Source organism: Dipteris shenzhenensis, chromosome 28, assembly GCF_047967505.1.
Source record: "Dipteris shenzhenensis isolate YYH24624 ecotype China chromosome 28, Dip_SZ_1.0, whole genome shotgun sequence".
NCBI lineage: Eukaryota > Viridiplantae > Streptophyta > Polypodiopsida > Gleicheniales > Dipteridaceae > Dipteris > Dipteris shenzhenensis.
In genome coordinates this window covers 49623525-49647332 of record NC_141623.1, presented here as the reverse complement: position 1 = coordinate 49647332, position 23808 = coordinate 49623525, and the positions used below count along the sequence as shown (strand labels likewise).

Genomic DNA, 23808 nt, shown 5'->3' with positions numbered 1-23808 from the left:
CTTAAGCTTGCCTACGATATCATAATCCTGCTCCTTCTTTAGGAACTCTTTCCTGAAGACCTCTTCGATCTATGTGGAGGGCTTCGGTTGGAGCTCCTTCCACCACAAGAAAGCCTTCCCTGATAAATACCCTGCGGCAAGTTGCATCTTCTTCTCATCAGGATAAGGGTGAGATTGGAAGTGTACTTGCCACTTGTGCAACCAAGTGTCAACCACCTCCTTGGACCTGGATTTATGATCTCTGGGATAGAGATCTGGTGTAATATTTGGACTCAACACTGAAGCCAAAGCATCCACATGCGTGAGCGCTTGAACAGTGCTGGTCAAAAGCGTGATAGAAGCTTGAATCCCTTGGAGTTGCTGCATCAATCGCGTTTGATTTCCATTAATGAGCTCAAACTTTGCGTCGAGAGCGGTGGTGAATTCACTGAAGGCAGTCTTTGTAATCAAATCATCGTAGAGACCCTGGTCGGCCCCTTCGTGGTGGTAATCCATGTCATGATCACCCTCAGCGGCTAGGTCATAAGAGAGATTTTCCCTTCGAGCCTTCCTACTCCGCCCGCAAATCCCCCCCCCTCCCCAAATGTTGTCGCTCCTAGCCTCTTCTCCTCCACCTCTCACCTCCATGTCCAACTATCCATCCCCCTGTAGTTGGTTATCACTCTCAGCTCTTGGCTTCTGCCTATGCCGTCTACTACCCCCTCCCCTCCCCCTCCATATGTTCTTCTTTCCCAATCGTCTCCTCAGTCACCATAGCCTCTCTTGCTCCCTCCTTCCGTCCAAACTCTTCAATTTATAGGCACCATTCTGTGCCTAGGCCACCTAGCAAGAGAACATCTTTTCATCATCACAGTCCAATCTTGGTCCTCATCAGTTACTCGACTACTATGGACCCAATGTACCCCGCCTCCCTATCCTCTTAGTTGTTCGGACCAATGCCTCACCCACGACAACCCCTTTTGAGAGACTTTGGGATGCAAGGTCCTTGCAACTACTTCAATATCCCGGACGATTATCCCATTGCTCTAGTGATGTTGGTCTTGATTTTGTAACCTTATAAAGGTAGTAATTGCCCTGGCATTTTTGGGGTTTCAACTTTGCATCCATAAGAGAGTAGTAGTGGACCCTCTTCTCTTTGACCTTATGATGCAAGACTAAATGATAGCAAGGGAAGGTGTTGTGGATCGCCCACAGCCACATAGCCATGTTTCACCTAGCCTTCTCGCATGATAGACCAGGATTGGGCTTTGCAATAGCAATAATATGTATAGGATTGGTGAATCAGGTTAAGTAGGTTACACATTGATCGCTAAACCAGTGTGCTAGCCGACCCAAATAGGAGTAGAGACTTCCTCCTTGAAGCCTACATGGCCCTGTGGTGCAAGAGCCATATTGTCTAATGTTGTAAAGATACAATGATAACGTGAAATTCGCATCAATCTATACTGGGGATGCTCCAAATTCACCCAGGACTATTTGATTTGGAATGGAGGGTTTACTGCGAATCATCCATGAGAGCATGAGAACTTGAAGCCTCTCAACGTGAGCCCACTTTGGACAACCTTGTTTGATCCCAATGGTGCTCATGATCTCCTCTGTGTACCCTGCACCTGTTCCAACCTCTGACTTGAGACTCTCTCATACAATGTTGTGGCTACCCAGGCGATCTTTTAATCATATCCCAACTCTTGTAGACGTCTGATGAGTTGCGTCCTCATTCTTGTGTCAAACGCCTTGTGGAAAACCACAAAGCAACATTAGTCCCCGTGTCTCTACGCCCTCCACTCCTCAATAATCTCCCGCAAAGTTGGTATATGATCCATTGTCCCATGATCCATCCGAAATCTCGCTTTTGTCTCATGGCTTTGAAACTGCAATCAGGCTAATCTCTACATGAATACCTAATGCATAGATCTTGAACATGACATGTCCAATCATAATGGTTCTGTAGACGGTCTGATGGAACCTTCTGCCTTGTGGATGGGGGTGATGGTCTTAAGGGTCTAAGCATGTGGGAAGCTTGTGCAAACTGCTTCGTTGAAAAGCTTTGCTAATTCCACCAGTACACATTTGAGAAACCAAAATAGAAAAAGGGAGCGCAAATGAAGATCATACACCAGTTGTAATTGGAACTTTATGTGATTATTAGTCTCTTGAGGCATAATATAAAACTACTTTTTTTCGCCAAAAAAAAAAAAAAAAGCTTTGCTAAGATCGGGACCAAGGTGTTGATTCCATATGCAATGAATTACATATATAGGCCCTCATAATCCTTCACTTGATTGTTTAGGGTTGCGTGTTTGGCACCTCCGATTGTGAAGCGTGGCGTGGTACATGTGAGATCGGGTGTGGATTGATTACGGACATCATACAGCGCACGCGCGTGTGTGTTTTTAGGATGCCAAGTTTTAGAGTGAGTGAGAGGGGATGGGGCTTGATGCTCAAGCTCTTAGAAGTTCTAAGAAAGTGGCTACTAAACATAATATTTATTAACTCCTTGTTTCGGCAAACAAAACTCTACTTATTTGGTGAACTGGACGGCTATACTTGCGTATGGTTTTTGCCTAACTCGAAAGGTGATGCTTAGTTTCAAGTTGGAGTTGTAGGCGCAAAGAGTTGTACTTGTCATCATGTTAAGCTGAGTGGCAAGCGCATCTCGATCGAGTAGTGGGAGAAAGTGTAGGGCGGCCTCATGGAGAGAGTGTGATCAATATGGTTTGATCCTCTAAGCAGCATATGCAATCAATGTCTTTGAGCAAATCAGAGAGATGTGTAGAGTACTCGGTTTTTAATTTGTTATCAAAGTGTATGTCATTGTAAGTAGTGCATTGGGATGGTGTCATAGTGTGTGACGTAGACGATGGTGTGGATAAACTAAAGAACAGAGAGGTGTGGTCTCCTCTTGCGAATAGCAGACGAGTTCTATGATAACTCTTTCATACGTACTTGGATTGGGACTAAACCTATGCCGGTGAGAAGGACGTGACGAGCTCTTCAAGGGTAGGTACTTTGAACCTTTGGTTCGAGCCTTGGGGCTGACTGGAAATCGGGTGCAACATTTGGAGTGTTGTGAGGACCTAGTCATGTAGGCTAGTCCTTGGCTAGACGAGGAGTCGGCCACAGGTGATTCACTAGGATTGATGTTCACTCGACAACCAACCTCATTATGCGCTTCGTGATGGGATGACAAGGATACGCTAAGGTTTGTGACCCCTCCTGCACACAAGCAGGGTGTGTGTGATTGGGATCCGGAGACTTGCATTCGGGTGAAGATAGGCAACTTGGAATTTCAGCTATCTAGCAGAGTTGGCACCTTACACTTGGTATCAGAGCTACCTTTGGGCAACACTTGTTGAGGATTTGGGAGTTCTAGAGCGCTAGGTGACCCTTGCGTGGTGGATGTTGTAGAGAGCAAGTCCTCCACTAGCGATGTATGAAAGGAACGATGTCAAAGAGCCTATGTGCCTAATGGGAGCCAAATGAGTTCCAAGATGAACATTACATCACGGTGATGGGTGAGACTGATGTGGAAGAAGTCTTGCACAAGACCTTGAAAAAGAGTAAGGTGAAAAGGACGAAGACCCAAATGCATGCAAACATGATGAACACTAGAAAGTCCCTCAGATGCTGCCATTATTGTGTCTCTCAAGGAGACAAAAGACTAGTAATTTAGTCGCAGCTTCCATATAAGTACACTGGACAGCGGGACTCAGTAGTGGTGGACAAATGGGTTCATGATATGAAGGATCTCTTCATCATGGCTCATGTGTCGGTGGATCAACACGTTGACAACCAAGCAGTTAGTAGGGGACGCCTATGTCAAAGGAGGCACGAGAGAATCTTTGTGACCTTTAACGAATTGAGAGAAAAATGACAGCTTACTTCATCTTGGCCAACGAAAAGTTTTGAATCCAGGATGAGTGGTGTGAACTGCGAAATGCATGAGTATGATAACTCCACAGCTTGCTGTATGGGCTCCAGTACTAGGTTTAGAGGGAGGCCGTCGAAAAGCAAGAGTCGAAGGATTACCTGGAGGCATTTATTATGGGGGAGCGGATCATTGACATTGGGGGCAGGCTATGGGACACATGAAGATGAAGCTCGGTTCTAAGTCGATAGGCAATGATAGTGGCCGTGTAGCGTTCGTTCTACGAGTGCCAAAGTGGGAATGTTATGAGTGTGGAAAAGACTAATATGCTCATGATTGCCCTAAGAAAGCAGAATCAAGCAAGTCATTCATCGGTGATGGCTTTGAAGGCTCAGCGGGGGTTTGGTACACGGTTTGACACGGAGGACCTAGAAAACAGTAGGCTATTGTGTGCGACTGAATCAGCACATGTACTTGTGTGGGTCAATATGTTACGATGTGCGGTGATGACTGCGGTTCTTAAGTAGAAGAAGACATAGGTACTCGAGGTTTCAGAGGTGGAGTCTTACAATCTAGAGAGTATGACATATGCGAAGCCCAACAACGATGCAATGTCTAGTGACCAATAGGTTAAAGAGTTAGGCTCCTTTGATGAAGAGTCATTAGACCGCTCAGTAAGGAAACAGGGGCAAAAAGGTTCAAGCTCTTGAAAGATTACTCTTGGATGATCTCGACTCTCTAGATCGGGGACTCGAGTACACACAATAGAACAACTAATCAAATGATACAAATGGTTAATCAATATCTACACAACAAGGTGTCAATTATCTTTAGATAGTGGGCTAGGTTAGCAAGTGTGGCATAGCTGGGTAACCCATTGATAGAGATGGTTATGCCCCTTTTAACAAACACTTTTGTCAAGAAGTTTTGTATTGAGTCATAGTAGGGCAACCTAAGGCAATAGTCGGCGGTAACTTGGACCCTTTTGTAATTATAGTTGTCGCTTCGTTGAAGCGCACTTTAACTCTTTTGGGATGGTAGAGGGTATTAGAAACTAAAAAGCCAACATCTGGATTGACCACAAAAGTCAACGTTACCATTGACCATTGTGAGTGTTTAGGGGATTCCATGGCGGAGTCCGCACCATGCCTAAGGGCCAATGACTATTTGTATGAGAGGTAGTGTCCTCAACCATACCATTCGGACCGACGTGTGAGCTATGAAATTTTGGAATACAATCAATTTTTCTCTTCTTCTTGTGATCTTATGCTATCACTCTCGCACACAAGGTGGGGGCTGAGTGCACGTTAAAGTGAGGGAGGGGTGGATGAATAGCCAGGCAGGTGGTTGACATGAAAGGCATGGTGTAGAGGATGTTTTGGGCTCGATAACTTGGTGGATGAGAGAGAGAGAGAGAGAGAGAGAGAGAGAGAGAGAGAGAGAAGAACTTTTTGATCTTTTGTCGAGTTGTTTTTCTCAGGTCACACACACGCACGCGCGTGCACGTGCACGCGCATGCACATGTTTATGAGAGGAAAAAAGAAAGATCTATTAACATCCGCAGAAAGCCTCATGGGCTTATGGGACAAAGTGAAAACATAAATTCTTACATCATCTGGATAAACCAGAGAGGGTCGAGGAGTGCACATGGCAACTTAGTTCGAGCTTATTAAAGCTTATTCTAAGTTGTAGTCCTATATCAGGAAGGCCTTCACTACATTAGTTTAAGACCGAGGGTCTTTAGGATTAGATTTGAAATCTCATATTAATGCTATTCTAGGCAGACTACCCATTTTCCAGCTTTACGTGCGTCTTGACTTTGGTGAGTTCACTATTCCCTAGTTTGAATTGAGTTGGAGTGAGTTCCTCAGATATCCATATCTTTGTACCCTTCAGCTCATGTGTATGTCGGAGGATATTGACTCTCTCTATCCTTTCATTGAAATAAACTTGCACTTGTTCCCTTTTGAGCGATGAAGCTAATGTCGTTTTCATTCCATTGAATTTGAGGTGTATTCTTCTTGAGGCCTATTATTCAATTGAGAGAGAGAGAACTTGATCATCTTTTGTGGAGATGCTTTTCTCAGGTTTAACACACACACACACACGCGCGCAAGTGTGCACACATGTTCGTGTGTATATATATATTTATCCTTTGTGTTCTAATATCATGTTTAGAGGATATTATACTCTTTTTCATGTTGCTTCATAATGGCTATTTTTTCTCAAGCCATTTTGTGCACTTTCTCAATGAGATAATAAGCACTATTGATTGCTTGGATTTTCAATATAGGTATTGAATATCCCTTCCAAGCATGTTGTGGTGCTGGTGGCAAGTATAATTTCATGAAAGATGTGGAATGTGGGAACATTGGACAATATATAAATGGGACTTATATAGTGGCAAAGCGATGTGCCAATCCTTCCTTGCATCTCATATGGGATTCAATACATCCAGTTGAATCATTTAGCCAGTACCTTGCACAGGGTGTGCTAAATGGTACTTACCTTAAGCCTAGCTTTAACATCACAGAGAGGATTGGTTCACTAAATGTGCTCAAAGCAACATGCTAGGCACAAATCTTATTTGTATTGTTTTATTAAACATATGAATCAAGTGCAGAGAGAATCCAAGAGGACATTTCTCTATTTAAAATGCTTTTGGAGAGGTTGAGATAAAGATTGACCACACCCCACTCCCCCCCCCCCCTCTCTCTCTCTCTCTTTTCAAAACCCTTTTCAAAGATTGAACACACCCCACTCCCCCCCCCCCCCCCCCCCCCCCTTCTCTCTCTCTTTCCAAAACCCTTTTCAAAAGATTTCAAACTAGGGTGAAAGTAGAGATTCCAAAACCCTTCTTAAAAGATTCAAGCCAGGCATGCAATAGCTAGAATGAAGGGTAAAGAAGACTTATATAAAGAAACTATTATATGTAGGCCATCTTTCCTTAACATTTATATTGAACATTTCATAATGGCTACATTCAAGAGACAATAAGTGCAAAGTTAAAAAAAAGAAAAATTATTTGATAGCCTTTCATGGATGTCTTACTTTCCAACCATGCAACATCATCAGGGTGTAAGTTTGTCCAAAATACTCTATCTATGGTGATGGATTTGAAATATTCACATTGCTTGTGTTTCGGTGCATGTTTTGGTCAATATAAGTGTTTTGTAGGATCTTGGAGTACTTGTGAGATCTCGAGGGCTTTGTTGAATTGCACCATTTTTATAAGGAAATTATTATCCCAAAATCCAATTAATCTTGGTGCCTCGTGAAAGAGACAAAGGGGTAACGTTAGAGAGGCAGGGTCAAAGAAATGTGTGCAACACTAGATGCATAGGGCCAAGGATCTTGGTGTGAGTGAGGAAAAAGGTAGGATTTTAGTCTTAAGGAGAGAAGGATGATCAATTAGCCTTACTCTTGAAAAACTCTTTTTGCATTTACCAAGCTTGTCATAGCCTTCCATCGCATAATAATTTCTTTGGACTTGATCGTCACCCGAGGAACATTCTAATCTAAATGAGATCTTTATCCTACTTAACATCATTCTTCTCCTTTAAGCTTCACCCCAAAGATTGATGGGTGTTCATAAAAGTCATTTGTCAAAATAGCTAAGTTTGCCATGAGAGAGCTTTAGAATGAGATTGGCCCATTCAAACTCAATATGACTTGGCTTCCGTTACAAGTAACAACTTCTCTAACTTTCATGGAAGTTTGCTCCAACCTTGGTTAGGTTTTTCAAGAGCTTTCGTAATCCACTTGCAATCTAAGCAAACAGAAATCTCCTTTGGGGTCTTGCGAAAAATAAACCTTGACTTTGACCTTGTTGAGGACCCAATCCCATCTTTGAATCATAGGAACCCTCAATTCATGGGATACCCAATAATTTGACTATGGGTCCTTCTAATGTGGCATCCTTGAGTCAATTGATGGACCAAAACTAGTGGGAGTATCGAGAAAGATAACAATGAAGTAATTCTATACATGTTTATATCCCTCATGAAAGGGATGAATACAAAATGGAATCTAAGGGACTATATGGTGGTGGAATAGGTGCCATAATATCTAGAAACATTGTAATTTTGGTAGTGCAAGATTCTTGCTTCAAAAAGTGGTGCATAAATGGATGTTGGTTAGAGGAAGGTTGGTAATTGGGATGTAGACCCATTTCATCCATTGTATAAGACTTCCAAAAAAATGAGGTGTAGGTTTTGTCTTATCTTTTTTTAACTAAGTCGGCATCTTGAAGCATCATAAAACAATTTCAAATATTTTTAGGTCTCGTTGAGGGACACCTCTTGACTTCTTGGGTTCGAGTTCATATTCTTAGCAAAGAGTTAGTACATCAAGGTATTGACGTTCTTAGACATGTTTGTCAATCCCTTGCTTAAATCTTCTAGAAGCTAGTCTTGATAAAGGAAAAATCTTGCCCTCGCTCCTCTTATTTTCCATGCCTTGATGGATATGGTTATGCGTTTGAGAGTATTGCTCTCAAAGGTGCATAACCATTTAATGACACCACAAGAAACAACTAAAATATTGGCAAGTGCAAGGACACCCAATCCCATCTAGTCGTAATAAACGACCATTGTTGTAGTCGATCATAGGCCTTATAAAGACCTATCTTGATAAATCAAACATCCTGCCCTAGCTCCTCTTATGTTCCATGCCTTCTCAGAGGAGTATGATAGTAGCAAGAATGCATCTCCATTACACAATCATTTTGTTTTTAGCATATCCACCTTTACATATAATCTTCAATCTCTAATAAGTGCTCTAGGAAAATGCTTATATGAGCAATTAGGCATTTATAACTGGTCCCCAATTTCTCAACTCCTATTCGTTGCCTCCTTTGGGAATGAGGTGCTTGATGAAACCTGTGTTAAGATAGTAGAAAGGCATGCCTTCCCCTAGTAGCTTTCTCATAGCCAAAGGAGTTGTGGGGTTGACAGGCTCCCAAAAAATCTAAGAAAACTCAACTAATAAATAAGTTGGTTTTCTAACCTTTATGATCTCAACAATCCCCCTTCCCCATGAGACTACTTTCTTTTGAACAGCTTGTGTCTATGGCAAATCTGTTTTCTTAAGACTCCACCTTAGGAGAATAAAAAATGGAACAAAAGTGCATAGAAACATAACCTAGATTCAATCACTACACCTTCACTTTGTCCATCCACCATTCATGCAAGTACATCATTTGTTGCACCTCATAGACTTCCTTGTCATCGTTTATTAAATTTCTCCTTCGCTCTTGCCTTTTCAAGCTTATTGGTTTTTTACAACTTGCCCCAACTCTCTTTTTCCTTTTACTTGCCTCACACCACAATTTTTTTCATTTGAAATTAAATTAACTCCAAGCCCAATACACAAATTACTAGGTCCAAATGTCATGAACGTTCTCAAAGACCATCTGCTTTCTTAAGACTCCACCTTAGGAGAATAAAAAATGGAACAAAAGTGCATAGAAACATAACCTAGGTTCAATCACTATACCTTCACTTTGTCCATCCACCATTCGTGCAAGTACTTCATTTGTTGCACCTCATAGACTTCCTTGTCATCATTTATTACATTTCTGGTTCGCTCTTGCCTTTTCAAGCTTATTGGTTTTGTACAACTTGCCCCAACTCTCTTTTTCCTTTGACTTGCCTCACACCACAATTTTTTTCATTTGAAATCAAATTAACTCCAAGCCCAATACACAAATTACTAGGTCCAAACGTCATGAACGTTCTCAAAGACCATCTGTTTTCTTAAGACTCCACCTTAGGAGAATAAAAAATGGAACAAAAGTGCATAGAAACATAACCTAGGTTCAATCACTATACCTTCACTTTGTCCATCCACCATTCATGCAAGTACTTCATTTGTTGCACCTCATAGACTTCCTTGTCATCGTTTATTAAATTTCTCCTTCGCTCTTGCCTTTTCCAGCTTATTGGTTTTGTACAACTTGCCCCAACTCTCTTTTTCCTTTGACTTGCCTCACACCACAATTTTTTTCATTTGAAATTAAATTAACTCCAAGCCCAATACACAAATTACTAGGTCCAAATGTCATGAACGTTCTCAAAGACCACCATCTCTAGACCAAAAAGGTAGGTGTCTCCTTTGAACCAAGAGTTAGTTACAATAGTACACATATTACTACATACTTGATTATTTAACCAAGCAATCTCATTAGAAGTATTGATGCCATCAAGATAAAATGTATTAGGCATCTTTCATTTTGACCTTAACTTCCATATCTTGAACCACCCTCTCACACTAGCTTTCTCCATGGGACACTTATCTGGTTTGTCCATCACCTCCCCTATGGAATCCACTAGCCTCTTAAGAATCTTGATTTCCCTTAGCTAACATGCCCTCTTGATCTTTATCTCGGATCTTTTCATCATCCTTGTATTTCAATCCTTGATCCTTCCATCTCCTTCTATTTTCAATTGCATGCACGTGACTTTGGTATCCCCTCATAAAGTCGCCTTTCTGTCTATAGTAGATTAAGTAAACTCAAGCAAGTTTTTGTACCAAACCATTGTCTTTTGACAAGCCTATCCCTCTCAGCCAAAAGTTGTAACTTGTTTTGAAGAGGTCAAAGTAAATCAATCATATCACATTTCTGTGGGTGTATACATGGGTTAAGCCACTCCTCCCTTTCAAACAAGACAAATCTTCCCAGTGCCCGAAGAATATCGTCCCAATGGAATGAAAGAAGCAATCCCAATGGAATTCATTTATTGGAAGCCTTTGGATAATGGTAGAGAAATTAAGTCCTGAGGAGTCTGAAGAGACTAAGAATGGGAGACAGCGAAAGTGGCAGGGCACCATGGTCCATATTGTAATCATTTACAAAGATATGGCTAAAAAGAAAATGGAAAAATAAAAGATTCCCCAAAACAAAAACTATTGTGGGACACGGATCCATGCACAAAAAACACCACACATTTAAGAGACAAATAGCACGAGAACACTAACATGGCTGATTTTCCAATAGTCCAAAACCATTTTTGAAGTTTCTCTTGCACCAAAGAAGAACTAATAGTTCCATTTTTGCTTGGATGGATATTTCAGAAGCTTCTTTCCTTTGGTACACTCAATTCTCCTACTTCATGTCTAGCAAATCCCCTGGCAGTGTTGACTTGTTAGTTCTCACCATTTTCATGAGATGTGCTAACCTCACCATAACCTCACCATAAAATTTATGAGATTGAAGTAAAATGGATGTCCACTATTCTATCCATGCAAAATGGTAAGACTTTAGTTTAGTCTACTAGTTCCTTAACCTCACCATAAAATTTATGAGATTGAAGAAAAATGGATGTCCACTATTCTACCCATGCAAAATGGTAAGACTTTAGTTTAGTCTACTAGTCTACCCATGTTAAATCTTAAGATTTTCGTTTGATCTCACAGGTTCAATAAAAGCTTGTCTGTATGATGGCATCTTGTTGCCTTTCAAGACATTAGAGCAAGTAATACGTTAAATGGGTGGCTTGAATAAATAGGGAAATTTTTGCCTATGGCCTCTTTTAATAGTGGAAGTTCAGAGTGTATTATGTAGTATTTTGCATAAATATTAGTTTGGTGTCAAGAAAAAGCATACGAGGCCCATTGCGCTCATGTAAAATGTCACTCAATTGTTTCCATTAGCCTAATACAAATTGAATAGTAGTTCATGTCCTTGTAGTCCTCTCTCTCATGAAATTGTCCTTAGCCACAAACACATCCGCATGTAAATTGTTACTTAGTTTATTCTTATTGCCATATCCCAAGATTGTAATAGATCTTGGTCTAGTAGAAATTTTTGTCATGAGATATTCCTTGTCCATAGACATATCCTCTCTAGAGCAAGAGTCTTAGCAGATCAGCGTAGCCTCCATTCCTACCTTTACCGCTTTTCATATCATCACTCTCTCATTACAATATCACTCAATCAATTATTTTAACTTTTAAATCCTAGCTTCACTCAAGATTATCAAGGTCATATTAGGATACTTTAAGAAACATTTAAAATAAAAAAGTCTTAACATGGATTAACACATTAAAAGGGAATCAAAGCAATTACAAAGAGAAGGGTAGAGAAATCACATTTTTACTAGTGTGGTTGAATGGGGATCCATTAATGATCCTTCAAGCAAGCAAATATCTATTCTGCATATCAAATTACCAAAGCAATACACATCTATAATAGCTTGATAAGAAAGAAGTGCATAGGCAATTAATTTTGAAACTTGGAAGGAAAAGGTCCACGTTGCTTAATGTTTGATATCACAAGGAAATCTATCCTAGAGATATTCTTACCAACCAATGTGCTTCAATTTCTAGGTCCTATATAAAATTTTTAATATATTGAAGATATCCTTGGGTATTTCCAACAACCTAAAGACAAAGGGTGATACGTATGATCAACAAAGAAATATACAATTTCATGGAAACTTAAGAAATTACTCATAGATTCATGATTATGAAGAAAACTTACTAAGGAATTAATTTTTACCTTTTCAAGAATAATCTCAAAGCACTCAAAATGAATTGATAGCAATAAAGGAGGAACACATGCAAACTTTGTAACTCAAATACCAAAACGAACATGAAGTGGTTGACACCTTAAAGACAAAAACACTGAAACCTCAAAGAGACAGCACTTAGAATGAGAAACAATGCAAAATAAATTATAGAGATATTGACGAGCTTTCCACAAGGGCAAAGTAGATAGCTATTATAAACTAAATATTTGTAATTTTATTACATTTTCTTATAATTCTCTTTCCTTCGATCTAATCATCCACATTTTATTCACATTGTCCTTCCAAAGAGTGGCATTTTCAAAACAAATGAAAGAGGAATGTGAAAGGAGTCTTTAAGAGATCGCTTTGGCAAAATACATTTTGAGTGATAAGAACTCCCAAGACAAAACTAACTTTCAAACAAGAGGAAAGTGAAGTTGTCTATGTGAATAAGTTCAAATAACCTCTTGCATACATGTAATATAGCAAGCCTAAGTAGAGAAGGATTTTTGGAAATACACCAAATGGGCCACTTGGACATATTTGACCATTGCTATTGGATCTAAAAGGTGCACAGATGTATAAATTGTTCCCTTTTTACTTTCCTTGGCCATGAGTACTTTGAGCACAATGGAAGGATCATAGTCCACCTCTGCTAACATCAAGGCAATTCACACACCTTGCAACAACAATACCATTGGGGCACCAACAATGAAGGCAAAAGGACCATGAACAAATACATCTACCACACCGATGGCTTCCACCCCTATCTTTTTCTCCAAAGGGAGGGAATCCTACTGGATTCCAAAAGGAGTGCCTCTAACCCATACTCTGCAATCTCTAAAGAATCAACATCAACAGGCAGCTCTGCTTCCTTCACTACTTCCCACACCGATGTGGTTGTAAGTTGCTAAACCAAGGAAATCTCAAGCAAAAGGACATGCATCAAGGGCAAAAAGCAAAGAAGCCACCCCAACTGGATTCCAATGAAGGTGCTCCAAGCCCAAGGCTGCTATGAAGGCAACATGTATATTTGGGTACCTAAGCCCTGCTCTACTACGATTCTACGTTCTTGTAAGTTTCTCACTAATACCAAGCAACCTTTGGCATCATTCATGAGCAAGTTAGCAGTAGCCCCACAAGAACCTGCCTCTAAAACGGATGTAGTCCTACAAGAACCTACCGCTAGTTCCTCCAGGAAAAATATCACTAAGAAACTCCCTTCTACCCCCGAGTTATGGTTTTGCAAGGAAAGACATACCCACACGAGAACCTGTCCCTAAAAAGGCAGCAGCTACACAAGAACCTACTGCATCAAAAGAAAATGTGAGGCTCGATGGATCTCCAAGAGCCAATCACTGGAGACAACATCCACTCCCATCTCGACATCCACAATAGGCACGATGGTCACACAAGAACTTGCTCCTAAAAATGAGGCAACCTCACAAGAATCTACCTCGCTACTACGCTATAGGGACCATCTTTAGGCACCAACATTTCCACAAGTGCCACGAAAATTCAAGCGGTACCACAGGTTTATGCGGATCTTTAGGCTATACTCCTTTCAATCGATGCAAGTGCCTGGCCTACATAATTCAACATTAACGAGCTGATAACAACATTCGTCCATAATTCTAAGATGAAGCTCTCCACCCTCTTCATAGGTGCACTCAGCAGCTATGTGGCTTGGAAAGAAGGCAAGTACACCAAGTCCCTATAATCTTCATACATTGAGTCTAGGTGAGAATAGGCACTCTACAACACAAGGGAAAATAGGGAATCTCCACGCCTAGTTTGCCCTTAAGTGAAAACAGCACCCTTCTTCACTTGTGATATGTACTAATGAGGTCAGTTCAACGCAAGTCCATTATGTAAATAGGGTCATCAAATTCGCACACGTCCCATCTCTAGGGTCCCTAGGTCCCAAGGGCACATTTTGAGTCAATACAATTGTTCTACCGACACGCCAAATATCTCTTTTCCGCCACATAATTGCTCGAGTAACGAAGACTCTTGCCTCTCCACCCTGTTCCACTCCCTCGAGTTCTCATAATCTTTTCATACCCCTCCCATCCTGTATGGATCCCTCTGAGATACAGACTAGGAGTCCACCACCTGGCCACAAAAGAAGCACAAAATACCAAAGATGTGCAGAGCTACTCCAAGCATAACATGAAGATCACACACTTTTCCCCACTTGGACAAGAATTATTAGAACAAATACAGGGGGTGGTGATCCATTCACAGTAAAGTGCAAATATTAAGGACTTCTATGTTTACTATCATAATGCGGCCTCTTATCAAGTGCTCCAGGACCCCCTCTGTGGCTCCCATGATCCAAACAATGGGCCTCAAATCAGTAGCAGACCGATTTCCCTACTACCTAAACCTGCGACGACAGGTGGTAGACTTTGAGACCACTTCAACAATGCTTCCCCGACAACAGGCTGGTAGACTTTGTGGACCGCTTCAACAATGCTTCCCAGATGAGGCTGGTTACATACAGATGGGGAGTAGCAATTTATCACATCACAGCTGAAACAGTCTGCATCGTGTTTGGACTCCCTAGTGTTCCCAAGCCTTATGCCATCCTTCGGTGCATGGATAAGTGGCAGCTACAGGGACTTGTGGAATATAACACTAAGATACATAGGGTGGCATTCCTATTGGCTCTATTTCAAGGTCCCCCTTTGCTAAAGCCGCTCGTCTAGTGACCCTACTAGCTCAGATTCATCATACAAAGAACCATAATGTAATTCTACCGAATCTGCTAGAGCACCTGTTTACACCTGAGGAACCCAATTGGGCGGACCGTTTCTTTACAGATGCACTCCAAGGACAAAATTGGCAATCCCATGATTTTCATGCCGATCATACTTTATTTGTTCAACTATCGGATCCCAGAGGCTTACGGGGACGCCGCAAAAGACAACACACTGTTGCCATCTCCCACTCCACAGACCATGCCTACCAAGCCCTTTCCCAAAAAAAGGAAGGAAGAAGACAACAGCAAACAAGTGAAAGCAGAGGCTGAGGCAAAAAGGAAACCGGAGCAGGAGGCATTCCAACAGTAGTAGGCAGAACTCAAGTGGTATCAGGAGGAAGAGAACCGCCGAAAAGCTCAAACCATAGCGTGCCCTCAAGAAGCTGATGCTGCAGGGCGATAAACTTCTTGATATTACTCAAGAGCAAGTTGGGCAAACCCCTCTACAAAATCCTACAGGCGCCAGGGCACAGAGGTTGAAACAGGAGCAGAGGCAAGGAAGCCCTGGCAAGAATACGAACATAGGAAGAGGGACAACAACAGTCACCGCCCAACATCCTTTCAACTAATTGAGCACTGTACCACCGATGCGTATGACTCTGTAGAGAGCTACGCCAAACTCGTGCGCAAAGACAAGCTCATGCCACAAAAGGAGGCCTTCTTCACGAGTCCATGACGAAGCACTTTAGAAGGAAGAGCCCAATAGGATGATGGTATAGGCAAGTGGCCAAAAGACAACTGAGTTTGGCAAGTAGCTTGAGATAAAGGGCACTTGCCACTAATACGCCGCAGCTGACTATGATGCTCTCCAAAGGTACGCCACCATGGATCAGAAACTACAATACGCAACGGCACAAGACTAAAAGCTAGCTCTGCATGGTAGAGTGGGTCAAGAAGCCCAATACATAAAGTGGCTCCATGCACTCATCCAAGACAGGCAACAATAGATCATCTCCCTCCAAGAAGATCTCCAGGCTACACGAGCTGCTACTCCTCCTCAGCAAGACGTGAACAACCTCCATGAGTGACTGCTAAATGCATCCACACGTGCCTTTAACATTCACTATCCGCACAGTTGAATACCTTCAACTATTTCCTCCACACCATCTCCGCCCACCACTATATAGCATGATATCAATTTTGAGCACCCACTCTTCGCCAATGACCTCGACACTCTTCTTTGCCGTGATAACATAATCCTTCATAGCTATGGCATATATTCATGAAGACATTGTCCTCCAAGATGATGCCATATTCGAACACTTGCATACCACCCCATTGTATCTAATTTTATGGCGTGGGTCCAAGACTCCTCCATTTTTTCCAATGAGAGCCCTATGCGAGAATTTCTCAAGCCTAATGACCTATAGGACCTACCTTGCGACCATAGATATTGGCCAGAAGCCTATAGTGGCTGCAAGTGTATGGCCAAGGGGATGCCAATTTTGTCTTCAATTGCCTTTTTGCAAACAACATCAAGCGTTGTCCCCCTGCCGGCATAAGAGTCCTGTACAATAATATCATGGAAGCTATTTAGAACATGATTCAAATTGGCATTAGCCAATTTGATGATTTGCATGTAGCATACCCAATAGCTCTACATGAAGTAGATGCAGATACAGCATGGGCTCTATTTAACTTTACTCGCCCACAACCCCCCAACTTCTAATTCTGACGGAGCACCTAATCCTGACTCCACTTCTTCTGTCAGCCACATTGGCACCACTGATCCATCACAACTCTCCACCTCATTGCACACCATAGCACCACCCACCACCAACACGCAGCAACAACAGTCAATCGGACTAGAGGGTCCTATAGACATGGGTACAAACACTTGGTATAAAATTCTTAAATCCACGCTCTTCTCAGTTGTCAAAGGTCCCTATGAGGAGGAGAACATGAAGAAGTCAGTGAATACCCCTGGGAAGAAGAGGAGAAATATTAGGAGCTAACACCCGATCATGAGACTTGGTATGAGGCCATCACCTCATTTAGGGTCGTCAATGATGTGGTAGATGTAAACCCTTGGAGCAGTAAGCTCCAAAAGATTCCACCTTAGTCAAAAAGGATATTATGGAAGTGTGGGCACTGATCAAGCTAACCCAGTAGAGTTTCAAAAAATGGTAGAGGCAAAATCTCAGGAGCATAAGAGGAGCTACAGACGGCTAGGTGCCTACTACGGATACTACAGTAGGAGTTCACCCTCAATGGAGAATTTCTTTTTTGATGCATGCGGCATTTTTGCATACCTATTGCTTAGTCAGTGTCGACCGGGGTGCCAATCCCACTTATATGCCATTGCGTTGTAGATAGTCTTGGCTAGATTTTGAGAAAATGTGAGCCTCAAATCCCAATATTGGCTACAATTTTCCTAAGCTCAAATTTTTGAAATTGGGATCCTCCTATACCTTAACAACTCAAATGGAGGAATTCAACACTACTTTCACCTTTGCACGACAGAAGAAAATCATCCCCAAAGCATCAAAGGCTCCACTCTAAAATTGTATTTGCCTCGATTTTCTCAAGTAATGCAGCTCTACATATGTGTCCAAAATCTTCACCATCACTACATCCAGACCTTCAAAGAAATGTTTGAGACACACTTTTGGAAGCCTCTCCATCCGTTCTGCAGAATATCCCATAGATTATTTGATCGGCATCACATCATGAACAATGCCCTCAAATCAGACATCATGAACTGGACACAGTCCAAGTATGGATTGTGAACAAGAAGGGGGGCACGTTAGCCACCACGATTTACAGTCATCAAGCACCAAGTGATTTTAAAGATAAAGCAGAGAAGTAGGAGAGCAAGACTATATAATATCCACTTTAGAGCCATATGGGCTTGTAAAAAAAAGAGAGTAAGAGAGGTGCAAGAGAGTACAAGGTTAGCTCTCCCTTCAAAAGGTGGATTGTATAAATGACCAAAAGTTTTTGACCAAAAGTTTTACTTTGGTCTTAATTGTGTACTTGCAAACTTTTGGAATACGAGCTCTCACATTCTCTCTATCCTCTCATTGAGTGAGACTTCTTGCTTTCCATTGTGTGTTGCCTTATGATTGCCACTCCCCTCCCTCACTCTTCTCTTCTCTTCCACACCCCTTCCCTTCTTCTCTTCTCCTTCCTTCTTTAATCTCATGGGATCACATTGACACATTCCAATAGACACTTGAGTGACACAAGTGTTAGGCTCATGCTTGCAAAGCTCTCACATGGAGTTGCTCGGGAGTGGAGTTTCTGTCATCATTCCTCCAAGATCCCTACAACATGTGGAGTCATTGCCAGACTATACACAAGTTGAAGGACAATAATTATGCTACATGTAGTTTTCTTATTTACTACATGTATTAGTCCATCGCCACCATAACAACAGCACCCTGAGAAGCCTTGAGGATAGGGCTTTTTAAGATGTTGAATGGAACCTCCATGATGCCAATTGCAACAACTCGAACATCCTGGTCACGTTTAAGAATCTGCCCAAAATAACGAAACATCCCCATAATCGACTCAAATGGGATACAAAGATCGGTCAAGCTTGACCATCTGCAGAAAAAACCTCCTGCAACTCAATATTCTCAATCCAAATAGTCGAATCAATGCCATTCAATCTCCTCCAGACATCAAATCGTTTGTGCACCCACTCATCCTTTGCAAGGCTACAATTAGAACCACTCATTTACAAGCCTCTCTTCATCTTCATCGACTGCCAGAAAAGGAACATCTGCTACTCTAGTCGTAGAACGAGAATCAATAAGAGAGCTTCTGGCCCTATTGGAGGGTGATTTAGACCTCGCCCATGCTTTCCTACACAAAGGATGGATGAGATCGTCAGATCATTTCGCGAGGGAGGCCGGACCACTGGATGGGGACTCCTTTCGAAGGGGAAGCCACCCATCCCCATCATTGATCCGGGAGTGTGGCACACTTATGCATGCTCCATATATGATGTCTCGAGGCAGACACTGTCATACATGTCCTCTGTGCCCAAGCCCACTACCTTTCATCTATTCATTATGTAGAATGTGCGGGCTGCAATCGAAAAGCACAAGATCATGAGGGTTTTGAGAAAGAGCCCTTCACACATGGGTAGGAAGTTCTAGCACTGATTCTTGCACATATGTTTAACCTTGCAGTTTGTCTCACGGCTTCCCACTAGCATGGAGCACCACCACTATCGTACCGATACACAAAGCAGGAGGCCTCATGGACACCGGAAACTATCACACCCTCATGATTGGCCACACATTGGCCAAGATCTATGGATCAGTACTAGAGAGGGAGATCAGTAGTCATACAAAGGCACGAGGGTAGCGAGCACTAGGGTAGGTAGGATTCAGGAGGCAACACTTTACTCTAAACCACATTTTCACTAGGAGGGTTGTCATTGAGGAGGCGAGGTTCAGACATAAAAAAGTCTACACATGTTTCGTAGACTTTCGTAAGGCTTTCAACACTGTCCCACGACCTCGCATGATCAGTAGACTACAGGAGATGTAGATTCCAAAGACGCTGATTTGGGGTGTGATGAGCCTATACGAGTCAGTTAGAGGTAAGGTCCATGCTTCTGGCGATCTATCGAATTGCGTCAAGAGGACCATTGGGGTGAGGGCTGCCCTCTCTCGCCGACTCTCTTTGGACTCTACATTGATGATATCACATCTTTCATAGGCTACCCTCTCTCGCCGACTCTCTTTGGACTCTACATTGATGATATCACATCTTTCATAGATCGCCTAGGGAGAAAGGGTTCATTACTAGGTGATCTCCTAATACAGATATTGCTATATGCTGATTATATAGTCCTTATATCCTCTTCCGCAGAGGGGCTACAGAGAGACATGGAGGCATTAGAGGTGTTTTGTAGAGAGAGAGACCTGACGGTCAACCTTGGGAAAACTAAGGTTATGATCTTGAACACCTCACGAGTAGTGATTCATCGACTTAGTTTCACATCATGGCGAGCAGTGGAAATAATGCAGTCGTACACATATTGGGAGGAGTCTTCACAGGACCCATCTTCACGATGACCCATGCAACCCAGGTATGGCACACATGAGGGCGTAGTGCTTTGGCTAGACTAGAGCGACAGTGCTTCTAGGCATACTTCTAGGATCCACTAACGAAGGGCTAGCTTTTTGACACACTGGTGCGACCGACTGCAATGTATGCAGCACCATTCTGGGGATGCAATCTTCCAAGGACAAACTGGAGGGGTTTCGAGTGGCTACAGGTGACGATGGGGTCCAGGATGATCCAATGTAAGCCCTCAGTCCCACATGAGATAGTACAGGCAAAGTTCGCCATGACACCTCTCCAGGTTGATGCCATCTTTCAAACAATGACTTTCATCCACAGAGTCTCGGACTTATCCCACTGGAGACTTCCGAGGTTGGCCCTAGAGTCATCCAAACGACTAGTAGAGAGCGGGGTAGACACATGGTATGCACGCATATCCACTTGGTTTGCCAGGCACGGTATCTAGATGGACAGGCTTCCCCCCTTTCAGTACAGCATGGATATGCCTCTTGAGTCTATCCCGCGAGATGAGATCAATCGTATCATACGATTAGACCTCCTCTAGCTTCATACATCTCGGACTTGGGGGGAGGACCAAGAGCTCCCCACCAAGACCCAGTTTTATCGCGACCACTTCTTGAGAGTATTAGAGGAGGGATTCATCATCAAACCCCATAATCTCGAGGATAGAGGAGTCTCCCATGCACTGAGGATTGCTATTGGTCAGATGCGGGTTTCGTCCCATCAACTGAGGATCGAGGCAGGGAGAGCAGCAGGTATACCCAAAGAGTAGCGGGTTTGCACGCTATGTCCGCTGGGGGCAGTTGAGACAGAGGAGCATCTTCTTTGTGTTTGCCCAACCAACTACAAGATCCAGGGGCCCTGCCACTGTCTCTATTAGGAGGGAGTGGTTTCGGCCCTTTGTCATGACTGATACACAGATACAAGACATGTTCGTAGCCCACGCTTCGATTTTTGATTTTGTTCTGAGTCCCAATGCCAATAGTGACTTGTTTTTTAGTTTGTTCCTCATACTAGTAGATAGATTAATCTAGCCCACTATGTAGTTGTAATTGACTATTTCTATTTATGATTATGACTTTGTTAGCATAGATTAGTACTCAACAAGGGTGCTAGCATGCCCTTTGCTTCAACCCATTGAGGCTTGTATGAGTTTGCTTTTCTATGTACTTTGTCCCATAGGCCCACGAGGCCGTTAATCTTTCTCTCTCTCTCTCTCTCTCTCTACCCACGCATGTGCACTCAGACACACGTGTGTGCGTGCGCGCACACACACACACATGCATGCTACCTTATCGATTGTTTTGCGCACACACGTGCACACACACACACATGCTGCCTTATCGATTGTTTTATCAACCTGTTTGTAGTGCCACATCTTGGTACTCTACTTTTTGCAATGGTGTTTGTTGTGATTGTGGGTTTTAAGTTGCGCTAGCTAGTTTGGGGTAGATAGTGTTGTCTTGTTAGCCTTCTACTTTGTGCTGATTGATCTTGGGTCTTTGCAGCTTTCTGTGCTTTGCCAGGTGTTGCCTTTTGTGTTTGGCTAGACGTGTGTGCCCTGCAGTTTGTCTATCATTAAGGTGACTAACTATGGTTCGAATTAGCCTCATTTGAGCTACCCTATTTGTGCTTTCTAATGCGTGTCCCTTAATCTAGTTCTCTGTGTTTTGCAAATGTAATGTAAAGCTATTGCCAACTTGGAGATATCATATTGGGCTTTCAATATTGGTGGGATTTTTAAGTTTATGTTTATACATATTTCTCTCTCTCTCTCTCTCTCTCTCTCTCTCTCTCTCTCGGTGTGTGTGTGTGTACTTATAGAACACACACACACACACACAATGCATTATATATTATATATCACTTAATATATATGATAGTATATTAATATATAATAATTAATAAAAAGTATAATATAATATAGTATAATATATTTTAATATAAATTATATTATTCTCTCTCTCTCTCTCTCTCTCTCTCTCTCTCTCTTCGAGACTACATCAGACTACGGTATATCCACCACGTGTTAGTGTGGTCAGACGAATAGTGCCATGGTCTGTGGTTGGCATCAGAGTCAAAGTCGATTAGACTGATCGTGGCGCGATAGTGCAATAACGACGCTTGAGATGGAGCAATAATGGTGGCGACGGGTGGTTTCTTCTTATGGTGCCACGTGCTGCTAGTCATGCCTCCAAGTTTATCTCCGTGCTATCTCGTCGCCACATGGTGCTCTCTTGCTTGTTGTAGTACGACTGCGCCTTGTGGCATTCATTCCCCATGCCCGTGCCTCGGGGCACACGCCATGTGGTAATAGTTGAACACGACTCGCACTGCCAACCGCTAGTTAGAGTAGCTCCCCGTGTCGTGCCAGACGCTAGGGAGGCTGTTGAGACAGCAGGCGGCTTTGCGATCAATTTTGTATCCCCGTGTGTAGAAGAAAGATGGATTTTCAAATTGTCTACATCCTCCATTGGCTTCATAGCCTGCACTGTCCCCCTCTCCACCAATGGGAGAGGATCTTTCCTCCCAGTAGTCCAATGCTGGTCTCGAATCCTAGTTTTCAAGCTCTCTCGGCTGGCATTGGACTGTCAGGGAGCTCGGATGAGCCAACTCTCCAACTCCATGGGGCTGCAAATAAATCGTGCCAGTAGGGTTCCCCTACAGCCACTGGCTCGCACAGGGAGGCCCTCTTAGGCATTTACTCTGCCCCTTGCCCTGCTTGGCCCGTGCCTTGCCCGCCCTGCTCCATGCAGTATCACATGCCATGTGGCACGTTCGTCCCTGTAGAGTCCACAGTCAACCATCACCATTAGATGTAGATTGATTGAATGGCTCAAAGCCGAACTCCGACCCTTTCCTCTCTAGCAATTCTTGAACCTCCTCTTTCCCTGAACCTCTTTCCTCCTTCTCCAAACCTCTAGAATTCATCCCCAAACCTCCCAATCCCTTCCACGTGGCTGGTATGGGATTAGCGTCCATATAGAATAGAATAGATGATTGAATGGAAAGCTGGACTCCGGCCCTTTCCTCTCTAGCGATTCCCAAACCTCCTCCTCTTTCCCTGAACCTCCTTCCTCCTTCTTCGAACCTCTAGAATTCATCCCCAAACCTCCCAATCCCTTCCACGTGGCTGATATGGGATTAGCTTCCATATAGAATAGAATAGAAGAATAGAAGAATAGAAGAATAGAAGAGACGTCCTAAAGGGGGAGGGGGAAAAGGTCTCAAGGCTTAGATCCTAGGGTGCCTTTAATTTTAAGGAATCAAAGCTTAGCTTTTGTTGACAAATCTCAATATTGAATGCTTTTAAAGGAAATCTACCCAGCTCATTTTAAAGGAAATTTACAAATCAACTCAATATTGAATGCATTTATTTGGACAAAATATTTGTTATACTTCATTGTCTAAATAAATGCTTCATTGGGATTTGATTTGTAAACTTACTAAAAAGCATACAAATGTTCCATCTCTCTCTCTCACACACACACACACACACACACACACACACACACAGAGTTGTATTTCTCACATGTGTGCACATGGCCAAATGTATGTATGCTCTTGTACATGTGTATCCTATGTACCTACACATGCACATGTGTGTGTTTGCCTATGTGTGC

General features: G+C 42.6%; 1 protein-coding gene across 1 annotated transcript in view; it reads left to right on the top strand.

Moving 5' to 3' along the window:
- The window catches only part of LOC147883675 (GDSL esterase/lipase ENOD8-like), a 29986-nt gene extending 23464 nt beyond the window's left edge, over nt 1-6522 (top strand). The window contains exon 5 of the mRNA XM_087399832.1: nt 6162-6522. Coding sequence (XP_087255958.1) covers nt 6162-6442 — 281 coding nt within the window. The 3' untranslated portion in view covers nt 6443-6522. The remainder of the gene's footprint in view (nt 1-6161) is intronic.
- Nucleotides 6523-23808: the final 17286 nt, after the last annotated feature.